Genomic DNA, 13,959 nt, shown 5'->3' with positions numbered 1-13,959 from the left:
AACAAGACGATAATGTAAGTGACTAAAATATAACATTTCAAACATAAGTGACTAAAATATAACCCGAGTCAAACAAAAGTGAGTATTTTAGTAGTTTACTTTTTATTTTAAAATAATTAAATTGAATTAAAATTGAATTGAATTGAATTGAATTAAAAAAATGTGCAAGGGTGGGTGAATATTAATATTTTTTAAATCTTCAAAAATTGATTATTTCTCATTTGCATGAGCTTTAAGAAAAGCATAAGTTTTAATGAAAAAAAATAAAACTCAAGATTTATAAAAAGTTAAATATTAAAATGTTAAAGATTGAAGATAAAACAAACAATTAAGAGTTTATCGACACTCAACCGACAAAGAAAAGCATATGCTTTAATGGAAAGAAAAAGTTAAATATTTGAGTGTTAAAAATTGAAGATAAAACAAGATGTGGATTTTGATATATAATGTTTTAAGGGTTTGTTTATTTATTTATTTTAAAATCTAATCATTTTAATTTTGCTTCCTTAATTTTAATTATAATTTATTCAAATGTTTAACATTTTGTAACTTATAACAAAAGAAGATTCTTGGAGTAAGATTTGACTTGCCTTTTAAAATGGATGCAATAGAATAGTTGGTGTTTTGTCCACACAAGCAGGGAAAGAAAGAGGCATTCCGTTCTATAGGGTTTCTGAAAATTAAGTTGCAGAAAAACACCTGCTGGTTTAGTCCATTACAGGTAAGTACAAAATCCAAGCTCTCTTTATTTGAAGAGAAATCTATGAAATTTCTCATAGTCATTCATCATTAACTGATTTCGAGTACTTAATTTGTTCCATTCATCTATTGAAAGTCTAGTTGGTAATCATCAAGTGATATTGGTTTGTGTTTTAGTCTTTTAAACAAGACAAGTGCAGACTGTCAAAATTACTTCTTATGGCTACTTGAGTTAATTTTGGTAATAGCTTCTCGAATGTTGATTAATTTCTCGGATAGGCTATGGTTATCTATTAGAAAGACTAAGTTGTCGGATGGGAGGAAGGTAAGTAGAACAAACTTGACTTGCCCTGGCCCAATTCTCCAAATCCATGACTGCTATTTATCTGGGATACAGTATCAAACATACAATTATTTTCTACTTTGCTATCTTCGTTTGTGAATGAAAAGAGGAAAATGTTTTATGTTTTAAAGAATGCAAATGAATCCTGAAAACTAACAGTAAATGGCTCTACTGATCATCAGTTGCAATATTAGCACACAGCCCTGCAAATGAGTTAAATAATTAGCCTACGACTGTGCTGATAGATTTTTAGTAGTTAGAAAACAACTACACCCAATATGTTATAGTGGTTAAATTAATAGTCTCGCTAATGGATTTTATTACTTAGCTTATGGTGGTAGCAGCAGCTACCAGGGATTTAAATTGCGGTCGCGGTCGCGTTTTCGGTCGCGTCGCGTTTGTCGCGGTCGCGGACATAACGGACGCTATTGCGGTCACTGCGGGTATCGCGGTCGTGAATTTTACATTACTTATTGTGTATTGCGGGTATAGCGGGTTTCGGCAGTAACGGTTTCGGACAGTGCCGTTACCGCTATATAACGGCCGCTATTTCGATAACGGACCGCTATTTAAATCCCTGGCAGCTACAAGAAGCCTTTTTAAAAATAGGCCAAGATTTCGAATTCAGCGATTATATACATAAAAAAAAGTGTCAAAATATAGTTCTTATCAAATGCTTGTTATGTAAGAAGCTGTGTGAAACAACAATGTTACAAGAATTGCTCGAATTTTGAGAATAAGAAAGAAAGAATTGAAGAGAAGAAAAGCGAATTTTAGCAAAAAATTGTCTGCTAAAGTTTTGTATATTTCACTCAATCAAATTTGGACAATGTACAGGGGTATTTATAACAAGAAAACTCCTAAATATGGAAAGAAATAACAAAGATGTTATACTAATAAATATTAAATCTTCTAAAAGGATTAAAAAACATAATATAAAAACATAACTTACACATAAGTTCTTCGCAACTTCATGGTTTAGCTTTAGACAACTCACATCTTTTCCATGACCCCAGTTCACATTTTAGTTTGCCAAAGTAATGAGCTCACCACTTACTGTTCTTTTGAGGTAGCTCGCCACTCACTATGAGTTTGCCAATCTTGGCGGGTTTGCCAGTTTCTAAGAGTTCGCCAAACATGAAAGGTTCGCCAAACACTCGTCCTTGGCCTTCATGTTGTGAACACCAATTTCTTTTCCCAACTTCTCAATCTCAAGCCTTGACTTTCCAAGTGGTTTGGTCAGAATATCTACAAGTTGATTTTCAGTATTGCAGTGAACCAAGTTACTTCTTTGCTTTGTTCGACTTCTCTAACAAAATAGTACTTGATCTTGAAATGTTTCGTCTTTCCATGGAAGACTGAGTTTTTCGCAATTGCTATGGCGGGCTGGTTGTTGCATAAAATTTGGGTTGCTTCAACCTGTACAAGATTCAAGTCAAGCAATAGTTTTCTCAACCAAATTGCTTGGTTGATTGCTACTGCAGCTACATACTCTATTTCAGCTATTGATTGAGCAACTATCGATTGCTTCTTTGAACTCCAAGAGAGTGCCCCCGATCCAAATGAGAAGAAATATCCAGAGGTACTTTGCATATCATCCACGGATCCAGCCCAGTCATTGTCAATGTACCCAACAAGCTTCAAGGGGTTCGCCTTTACTAACTATACACCAAAATCAATTGTTCCTTTGACATATCGTAGTACCCTTTTCGCAGCTTTCAAATGAGAGGTATCACATTAGTGCATAAATCTTGACAAGTTAACTGTGTACATAATATCAGGTCGTGTTGCTGTTGACTTATGAAAATTCCTTCCTTACCTTATCGTCTTTTCATCCCAAGGAAGTATCTCATTGCTCCAAGGTCTGACATTTCGTACATGTTCTCCATTTGTTGTTTAAACTCCTTTACTAAGGCTTCGATGCTCCCAATTACAAACAGGTCATCAACGTATAATGAAACAATTAGCGAAGTGACTTCGCCAATCTTCTTCGCATACAATGTAGGCTCACCAGGGCTCTTTTCAAGTCCCAAGCTCATGAAGTGTTCCTCTATCCTCACATACCAAGCTCGTGGATCATGTTTCAGTCCATATAAGGCCTTTTTAAACCTATATATCTTTTTTTCTTTTCCTCTAACTACGTACCCAGGAGGTTGTTCCACATAGATTTCTACCTGCAATTAGTCATTCAAAAATGCTGATTTAACATCTAGCTGATGAACTCTCCAACCCATCTGTGCCGTCAAGGCCAATAATAAGTTGATCGTATATAGCCTTACTATTGGTGTAAAGGTCTCCTAGTACTCAATTCCATGTTATTGACTGAAACCTTTTACAACCAACCTCACATTTAGCTTGTTAAGTGAACCATCATCATTTAGTTTGGTTTTGAACACCTATTTGACACCAATGGCCTTTCTCTGTGATATTTTATCAACGAGCTCCCAAGTTTGGTTCTTGTGAATCATATTCAACTCCTTTTGCATGACTTCTTTCCAGCCTTCTATGGTTTCAGCTTCTTCAAAGCTCACAGGTTCAAGTTGAGCTACATCAACTCATTGTAGATCTCATCAATGGATCACGTGCCCCTTACTAAAGCATTGTCAAAGTCTACTTCAGTTAGCTCATTGCCAAGCTGCGCCCCCAACTTGCCATCATCATGATTTTGTGAACCCAATTTGCATATCCTTTGCTCAGCTTCAGTAGCATTCCAGTTCCATGTTCTACCTTCATCGAACACAATATCCTTACTCACCAAAACTTTATTGGAGGAAGGATCATAAATTCTATAACCCTTCCTATTGATACTATACCTAAGGAAAATACCTAGTTACAATCTCCTCTCTAACTTGCTTCATTTCTTTTGTGGCATTCGAGCAAAACAAACACAGCCAAAAACTTTTAAGTGGGAAACAATGGGTTTATTTCCAAACCATGCTTCAAATGAAGTATTTTCTTCTACAGCCTTGGTTGGTAGTTTGTTCATATAATAGACTAATGTGTTCATTACCTCAGCCCAGAAATTCTTTGGTAACTTGCTCTCGAACAACAGACACCTTGCCTTGTCTATTATTATTCTGTTCTTCCTCTCCCATACTCCATTCTATTTTGGAGTGTAAATGTTGGTGAGCTGGTGATGAATCCTAGTTGCTTCACAATAGTTTTTGAATTTATCTGAGGTGTACTCGGTCCCATTATCAAACTTGACCTTCTTCAGCTTGCAATCGGACTAGTTTTCAACTTGTACTTTAAACTTCCAAAACATTTTGGCTACATCAGATTTTTGTTTCAAAAAATAAACCCAGCAATACCTATTACAATCATCAATGAACAAGAAAAACATCTACACCTATTTAATGAGGGTGTTTTCATGGGTCTGCACACATCAGAGTGAACCAACTTTAACATTTCATGAGCTCGCCAAGTCTTGTTCGCTAGGAATGGTAACCTCTCCTATTTCCCAAGTTGGTATACCTCACAGATGTCTCTATACTCCTTCATATTGATTATTTCTTCGACCAAACCTGCCTTGCACATTCAATTGAGGGACTTATAGTTTGCATGTCCTAGCCTTTTATGCCAAAGGTTCGCATCATCTATAAAATTGGAATAGGCTTTAGGGTTCGCCAGATTCCAGTCTAACACAAAACTTCTATTTTTCATTAAGATTTTTCTAACTTCCGTTCCTAATGAGTCAAATATAATACAACCATAATTCTTAAAGACTATATTGTAATTTTTTTCAAGTAGTTGACCAATGCTAAGGAGATTCTGATCTATCGCAGGTACTAAAAGAACATCTAAAATTACTTTAATACTTGATGGAAAATTGATCAGTAGTTCGCCCTTGCCCTTAGCTTCTAAGAGTTCGCCGTTACCAATCCTCATTTTAAGATTGTAACTTCTATCGATCTTCCTGAATATGTTATCATCTGAGGTCATATGGTTGGTGAATCTACTATCTATCAACCAACCTTTCGCGACTCTGTTTTTTGATGTTGAACATGTGATTGTGAACACTTGCTCCTCCTGAATGTGGTCTTCCTCAGCTACCTAAGCCTGCACGTTCTGTTGAGAGGTTCGCCCTTCGTTCTTGCATACCTTCTCTATGTGACCCAACTACTTGCATGAACTATATTTTATATATGGTCTAAACCAACAATATTTTTTAGGGTGGGTGTTTTTCTTAGAGTGCGAACATGATGAATATTTCTTCTTTCCACCATTTTACTTCGCCCTCTCGTTCTTCTCTGTTATACCTTTCTTACCCTTATGTTTCTAGGGAGTTCACACCATCAATATTCAGGGCTCACAATACTTCTTCTACTTGCTCCTCTCGCTTTGATGCTCTTCTTTGCTCTTGAGCAAACAGGACATTTATCAATTCTAAAAGAGAGATCATTGAGATGTCCATTGAGTCTTCAAGTGAGGAATCTTAGATTCATACCTCTTAGAAAGTGTTGTTATGACTTTTTCAATGAGCCTGCTATCTGCAAACTCTTCCCCAAGTAACCTGATGTTATTAACTACCATCATAATCCTGTTTGCATACTGCTTCACTGTTTCAGCCTCTTTCATCTTTAAATTCTCAAAATCTCTTATGAGATTAATGAGTTTTTATTTTCTGGTTTTATCCGAACCTTGAAACTCCTCCATTCGCTTATCCAAAGCTTCTTTTGGGGTCTCAAAAGCCATAATGCATGTGAATATGACATCTGGGACGTCATTCTATATATAGAACATCGTCTTATATCTTTTAGCTCACTCATCACCATGGTGCTTGATTTAAGCAACTATAGCATTGTCCCTCAATGCTGCAAGCTCGACATCAATATTCACAAACTTCCACAAGTTATAAGCTTGCAGGAAGGTCTTCATCTTAACAACCCATATTTGATAGTTTTCACCATTGAAAACGAATGGTGAAGGTTGTAAAAATCTTCCGGAAGCCATGTATAACACAGAAAAATAACAACGTCCCTTAAGAAGGTAGCTCCGATACCAAATGTTTGAATTTCGAGAATAAAAAAGAAAGAATTGAAGAGAAGAAACATGAATTTTAGCAAAAAATTATCTGCTAAAGTTTTATATATTTCACTCAATCAAATTTGAACAATGCAACAAGCGTATTTATAACAAAAAAACTCCTAAATATGAAAAGAAATAACAATTGTTTTATACTAATAAATATAAAAAATAATATGCTCATAAATACTAAATATTCTAAAAAAACTGGAAAACATAATCTGAAAACATAACATGCACGTAAGTTCTTCACAACTCCATAGTTTAGCTTTAGTTAGCTCACATCTTTTTCGTGACCCCAATTCGCATTTTAGTTCACCAAAGTAATAAGCTCGCCACTTAATGTTCATTTGAAGTAGCTCGCCACTCATTGTGAGTTCGCAAATCTTAGAGGATTTGCCAATTTTGGCGAGTTTACCAGTTTCTAAAAGTTCACCAAACATGAAGGGCTCTCCATGTGCTGTGAGTTCACCATTCTTGGAGAGTTCGCCAAGTGTGTTCACTGCATGAATGATCATCTTGCAACAAGAACAAGGGAGTAGTTATATTAGTGAGTAGACTTGTGAAAGAACAACAATGAATACAACGTTATAGATTACTTAGTTTGATTTTTCTATATTTGTAGGTCTTTATCTTGAAAGAATATCTACACTCTTTAATCTCATACAAATATTGATTTAAGTCCTATCACACACTGATATAACAACCTCACTTTTACACCGAAGATCTAGATCTCTCTCTACTAAGTTTTCTCACTGAAAACTTAGTTTGTAAACCAAGTGACTCACTTGTTTACTTAAAAAAATGCACTCACAATAATGGATTCCTCAAGAACAGATCAAGTTTTAAACTCTCGGAACAAAACCTATGCAAGTATCATGAAAATGTGATATTTGACTTGCTAACATACTAGATAAATTAAAATCAAATCCCTACCAAAATAGCAATAAAAACAATGTTGAGAATATCCTAATAAAGTGTGAGATAATTTAAAGTTTAATTTATTTGATCTAATCTCCTTAAAATAAAGGATCCAATTGCTTGTATTTGATTTGATACAATATTTAGGATATGTTTCTTCTTATTGATCAATCTTCAAAGATGACCCAACACATTTACAAGACAGCAGACAATAGAAAAAATCAAGGCCTAACTATTTTGTTTTGAAATATTGCAAACTTTGAATAAAGTAAAATGTGCAGGTTGCACAATGCCAAGTGTAGTTGTAACTACTAGTAGCATTGTTCAAATAATTGCCTCAACACTTTGTGTAATGCCCTCCACTCGACCTGGTCGATCGGATTCGAGTATTGGGTGTTACGCCTGAGGACAAACATACTTAGACTCTTCTATTTGCCTATCTACTAGACGAGCAATGGCTTAATAAATTTTTCTGCTTCTGTTTACTGAATTACCTCGTGTATATTATAATTATTAAATATTTGTACATTGCATGTTTGCTTTTACATTCTAAATAAACTATGAATACCATCGATATCATTTCAATTTACTTCGTACATATACAAATTTCTATAGCTTATACGTAGATGTTAGCTACGCCATATAACCCTTCATATGAACGTACACATTATCATATCTTCGTGACTTGTTCATATAATCCTCTTTTGGCTTTCTTTTGGCATGGACTATAACCCTGCCATGATCTTTCCCTTTTCTGTATGCATATCAGCACAAACCACTACTTTCTAGCGTAATATTGGCATCGTCTCTCAGCGCACTCTTTACTACCAACTCTTGCATTCAGAAACAACTACCATAAGTTCACAATAATTTAGGGAGATAAACTATAAGTACCTGATCTATTTCATCGTAATAAATCTAATGCTTAACCCTTCTCTTTTCTTCTTAGCGGATACTTACCAGATTCATTCCCTACATTTCTAGGTCACGCTTACCATATTATCCTTTATTTTTTCCTCTTAGAAACCATACCTTATTAAAAATTTTCTTGTCTTACCCATGGTCACACCCTCGTAGCATACTAAACACATTGTGTATTCTTTGGCCTATGTCTCTTTTAGCAAGATACTTTACTCTTCTCGTTTTCGCCACATTTTTTTATTCTAGCCCCTTTCACCTTACTGACCATTTTCACTTTTCATTTATACAAAGTCCACTTTATCTTTAACATTCAGAATATTTTTGACATAGTTCATTAGATACCATATCTTTACCTTTCCTTCAGAGAGTCATTTACTCAAACTTCGTCTTGTTGGTATCTCATTGACAGAGTTCACCACTTCAGTATTGCCATTAAATATTTGTTCAGAGGCCACTTCACAGACTATGCCATTAAAGCATATAGCTTCAACTATCTTCCTTTGTCTTGGGAAGCTTTAGACGCTCGCTTGATCAATAGATAGCTACGAAGGTTTCCAATTAACTTAGATAGCCACAAGGGCATCCATATAACTTTTGGTTGCCACAAAGGCACCTTCTCACATTAAATAGTCATCAAGGTGTCCAAACACATAAACAAAATAGCCATAGAGGAGTCCATACAAATAGATAGCCACAAAGGCGTCCACATATAACAGCCTTCTCCACGAAGGCACATGTAATAGATACAGGCACAAGGGCTTCCGTATATAACATATTCAGCCACAAAGGCTCACATATAACAGATTCTGCCACTAGGACTCACATATAACAGAGAATAGCCACATAGGTTTCCACTTATCAAAGAACATTTACAAAGGCTTTCACATTTCGATAAATGAAGTTTTCGTTGATAGGTATTTGCCTAAACTCAACGTCCCACAAAGGCTTTCACATTTTGGTAAATCATGTTTTTGAAAATAAGGATTTGCCTAAACTCAACATATTAAGGTTTGCCCCTCATCTCTTGGTACTCGCCTAATCGTCCTTTATCCTTTTTCCCACATGACGTCATAGTCTCAAACTAGGTCTTACATTATATGGTTCTCATATCCCCATATGATTTCATAGTCCCAAACTAGGTCTTACACTATATGGTCCTCTTGCCATGGCCAGAATTCGTGTTTACTATCCCAACAAACTCACATGCAATCAGACTCTTTATACAGACTCATACTTAACAGACTACTATGCACAAGTGCATTCATTTTTTCATACATGCAACTCATGTAACTTATCCATGCAAAGGCTCCATCATGCTTTCAGATGTGTTTATGTATATACATACTCCTCAACAGAACATTCTTATCTTCTTGAATATTCTATGACAGCTCATTCTTATCTTCTTATTTTTGGTCATATCTAAGTCTTAAAATGCTCAAAAAACCTAAAAACCACGTTTTCCCATAGTTCAATGTGTAAATTCACGAAATCAGCATGGCCTACCACATGGCTGTGTGGCAGCCCATGTGTCTCACACGACCATGTTGCCAGGCCGTGTGGAAGGGGTTATCCCATGTGGCTCTTGTACCTTATTTTGATTTTTCGGTTTTCACTCCTTGTTCTCCCAAATGCTCTCCTAAGTATAAAAATGTGAATTTAAAAGATTAGGAGTATAAAATTCACCATTAACATTGAATAATCACCTAAAATCGCATTAAGAATGGAATTAAAACATATTACTTTTAGCACTTATCATCGACATAAGCTTCTTGTCGTAAGGTATCCTTCCTTATTTCCTATAATAGGCTTCGCCCATCCTGCATACGCCAAGCAAAGGCTTTTGGGGCGAATCCTTCCTTACCAGACATTCTTCTTAGTCGCTATGTGTTGATCTAATGTTCACCTACCTTAAGCAATCATAGGCGCACTTAAATAGCTCTTAACTTTTGACTCTCTTTAACACTATTCACTTCTAGACTCGTCTTATCCGTCTTATTCCTTTGAGCAGTATTTGGCTAAAGGATTCAGCCGAGCGGGATGTTACACTTTGGCTAGAGTTATTTGACATTAAAATGCATGTTATGACTTGTAGGAGACTATGGATTTTCTCATTGCTTGCTTCTCAATATCTTCTATCTCTTTCGTTTCTCATAGTGCTTTGAGCATAAAACTAAGCTAGCTAATCGCTAGCTTCTTCTTCTTCTTCATTAGTAGATCAGTGTTGCTTAATTTGTGTCAAGTTCCTTATCTCAACAAAATTTTACCCCTTGAAAAGGTATTCTCAATAACTTTTTCCTTTTAACATAGCTATTATCCTACTACTTGTGTATGAAATATAAACATATTTTTTGTTATTCAAAAAATTAGTACATTTTTATTTTAATTTTGTAAAGATTCATATAGTTTGTTTTAGCATCTATAAAAGAATTCTTTCTTTTGTGGCATCTTGCATTCAAAAATTAAATTTTTATTCAGTATTATTTGTGTCTAAATTTGTAGTGTTTGCAGCTGGTTTGGTCTTTCAATTCAAGGAGAATGGTCGCAAAAACTTTTGCAGATAAATTAATGCATGTTTGGACTGGATGGGAGATCCGAGTACTGGTTTTAGTCAGCCTTTTATTACAAGTAATTCTTGTTGTATTTGGTTCTCGAAGAAAGCTTACCACAAGAATATGGATCAGGATCATTGTTTGGGCAGCATACATGTCAGCAGATTGGGTTGCAACTGTTGCATTGGGCAATCTTGCCACACTGGGTGGATATTGTGGACAAAAATGTTTGAAACCAAATGATTTACTTCAATCTTTTTGGGCACCATTCCTTCTGTTGCACCTCGGCGGTCCAGATATTATAACAGCTTATGCCTTAGAAGACAATGAATTGTGGTTAAGGCATCTACTTGGCCTTATTGTTGAGGTTGGAGTTGCATTCTATGTGTTCTCGAGGTCAGGGGGTGACACTACCCTCACATTTATAGCCATTCCAGTGTTCATTGCTGGCATTATAAAGTATGGGGAGAGGACTTGGGTGCTTAGGTCATCTAGTGCTAAACATTTTAGAAGTTCACTGCTCTCAGCTCCGGATGCCGGGCCTGATTATGTTGAATTTGTGGAAAATAGAGATGGCAATGATAGGGACCCTGTGGCACTAACGGTTTTACCACATGAAGATGTGAAGTCAAATGATTATCTTCATCAAGCTGGATATTTGTTCAAGAGATTCAAATATTTATTTGCGGACCTTATCCTTGGCTATTATGAGCGAACAGATTGCCACTCTATAATTAGCAACAAGTCATCAGAAGAAGCCTTCCAGTTGGTAGAAGTTGAGCTTTCATTTCTGTATGATTTGCTCTACACTAAAGCAAATTTTGTGTACTCCTGGTTTGGGATCTTGCTTCGCGTTATCAGTTTCTTGGCATCTGTTTCTGCATTGGTTACCTTCTCGATTCTTATATTTTTTAAGCAAAATGGATATTCAACAGCCGACATCACCATAACTTACATACTACTATTTGGAGCTGTTGTTTTGGAGGTTTATGCACTCGTCATCCTTACTTACTCTGATTGGACAATGTTGTTCCTCACTAGATTTGGAATGGGCCGTTCTAAACAACCAACAAATGTTAAGAGGTGGGCAAGAATCATATCCCAGTACAATATCATGGATGTTTGCCTAAGAGAGGCTATCACCCCTCGTTGGATTGGATTTCAAAAGTCTCTTGGCATATATGAAATATCCGAGAAGATGATGAATGTAACTTGGCAAGGTGTGGTTCCTGAACTGAAAGATCTGATCTTCCAACAACTAAAAGAGAAAAGTAAGAGAATCGAGGATAACCTATATGACATCAACTTATGCAAGACATTATTAACACACAGAGGTGATCATGTGCTTAAAGAAATCAAATGTGATAAGCATCTTGAGTGGAGCACAGTTGGGGTAGAATTCGACCATAGCCTTCTTCTTTGGCACATTGCTACTGAACTCTGTTACTATGATGATCTTACGAGATTCAACCACCCTAGTATCACAAAATCTAGCAAAATCAGTAAATGTTTATCAGATTACATGCTTTATCTTCTTGTCATGTGTCCAAATATGCTGCCCAAAGGCATTGGTGAGATAAGATACAGAGACACCTGTGAGGAGGCTGTTCGTTTTTTTAAACGAAAGAAAGAGGTAATTAAGAATCATGTAGATAAAGCTTGTTATGAGTTACTTCGAGTTAAAACTGAAATCTCATTGGAAGAAGTAAAAGGAGATAGATGCAAATCGGTTCTCTTCTATGGCAATAGGCTTGGAAAGCAACTACAGGCACTTAAACCAGAAGATCAGAGTAATTGGGGATGTGATGAGAAGTGGGAGATGATTAACAAAGTGTGGGTGGAATTGCTGGCCTATGCTGCAGTCCATTGTGGGTGGAAAGAACATGCCCAACAACTCAGGAGAGGTGGCGAACTGCTCACTCATGTCTGCCTTCTTATGGCACATCTTGGCTTAAGTGATCAATACCAGATTCAAAAGCAGTTCATTCACCAGCCTAACCGACAATTCTTTGAGGCATTATTTCTCAAGGCATACAAGAAACCACGGTCCGAGTGCTTTCTGTGCTCCTTACGTTGTCTTCTTTGCATTAGTGATCGCAGTTGCTGCTGCAACAAAGACTTGTCTTAATAACAGCCTTGCCAACATGGCAACATCAAATCATTTCTTCAATATGCGAACATGGTTACTTTAGTGAAAATGAATAGTCCATGTTATGTTGCTTTGGTTCTTTATTATTATTTCCTAAGTACTGTGGATCATATCAAGTTTCCATTTTTGGGTATGCTTGTTTTGATTTGTAGTTTAAATTGTTATTAATTAAATTTTTAAATTGAAATTTTAAATCAGGGTTATTTTGATTTTTATTAAAAAGACTTTTAAGATTAAATCAGAATTTTTAAATTCAAATTGCAGTGAGAGTTGAGAACCCTTATTTTCCCTCTACTCTACTGATAGAGTGCCAATTTGAAGAGAAAGCGAAATTTTCAACTAATCCAACTTGGCAATACAGTTTGTACCAGTGAGAAACATATTGAAACAACATAGAGTTTCATAATAACACAACACTAAACGAACCCTTGCAAAAAGGAAAACATTCTACCAGATACGAGTTCTAAAAAGATTTTTTGAGAACACAAAAGATGCATATAGAATTTTTTTTTAATATAAAAAGTGAAGTTTTTTACCAGCTCCACCGCCCGACGTCAATGAACTCGACGCTGGAGCTCGTCGGATATTGAACTAGAAAGTAAATGAAAGTAGAGAGGAGGAAGAAAAGACGAAAACGATTTTAAAAAAAGAAGAAGCAGAGAACATTTTTCAAAAGAAGAAAGGGAAGATTGAATTTTGGGAAAAGGGTTCTATAAGAGCTTTTCAAGCTGTTAAAAATATCATCCATGAATGGTTATCTTTCATCTTCTGCTTCCATTTCCATTGAAGCACCAAAGGGTTGTCTCAAGTTCTTGCTCTATCACTTCTCTTATTCTTCTTCCCCTGCTGCTACTGCCTAATGAAATTTAGATGAGGAAAGGGAGGAGTTTAGCTCCTTGCGGTGGCAGAGGAGGAGAAGGTGTCGTTTAAGGTGGTGAGTCATTGTCGTTTTGAGAAGTGGCATGAGTAAGGAAAAGTAAAGAGTTTCTTCGTTTGGAAAGAGGGGAAAACAAGAGAGAATTGAGAGGGGATCAGAGGGCAGAGAATGAAGAAAATGGACGGCGGAGATAGTTTGGATATGGGTTTAGAGTAGAAAGGGAGGGAAACATCAGGATTAAGTGAGAAAGGAGTGGTGGCAGTGGCAATGGCAATGGCGGCGGCAACGATAAAGGAGCAGTGGAGCTAAACTCTCCATTGTTTGGATGCTGAGAAAATCAACAAAGAAAATGAAAGAGAAAACTCAAATCAACTACGGGTATCTCCAATTCTTCTCTTCTGCTTCTGCTGCTTCTTCTTCCAGCAACTAGAGTTCTTAATCTGAGTTTCTACATTTGTAACAGAAAATAATTGAT

At 36.1% G+C, this 13,959-nt stretch overlaps 1 protein-coding gene across 1 annotated transcript; it reads left to right on the top strand.

The window, feature by feature from the left end:
• Positions 1 to 583: 583 nt before the first annotated feature.
• LOC107921441 (uncharacterized) lies at positions 584 to 12,717 on the top strand. Its single transcript, XM_016851289.2, has 2 exons — positions 584 to 721; positions 10,418 to 12,717. Exon 2 carries the CDS (start codon positions 10,445 to 10,447, stop codon positions 12,584 to 12,586), a length of 2,142 nt encoding a protein of 713 aa, XP_016706778.2. The 5' UTR covers positions 584 to 721; positions 10,418 to 10,444; the 3' UTR covers positions 12,587 to 12,717.
• The last annotated feature ends 1,242 nt before the right edge of the window (positions 12,718 to 13,959 follow it).

This window comes from Gossypium hirsutum, chromosome D09 (assembly GCF_007990345.1).
Source record: "Gossypium hirsutum isolate 1008001.06 chromosome D09, Gossypium_hirsutum_v2.1, whole genome shotgun sequence".
Classification (NCBI taxonomy): Eukaryota; Viridiplantae; Streptophyta; class Magnoliopsida; order Malvales; family Malvaceae; genus Gossypium; species Gossypium hirsutum.
Note: the sequence above shows the minus strand (reverse complement) of the source record. Positions and strands in the feature narration are given on the sequence as shown.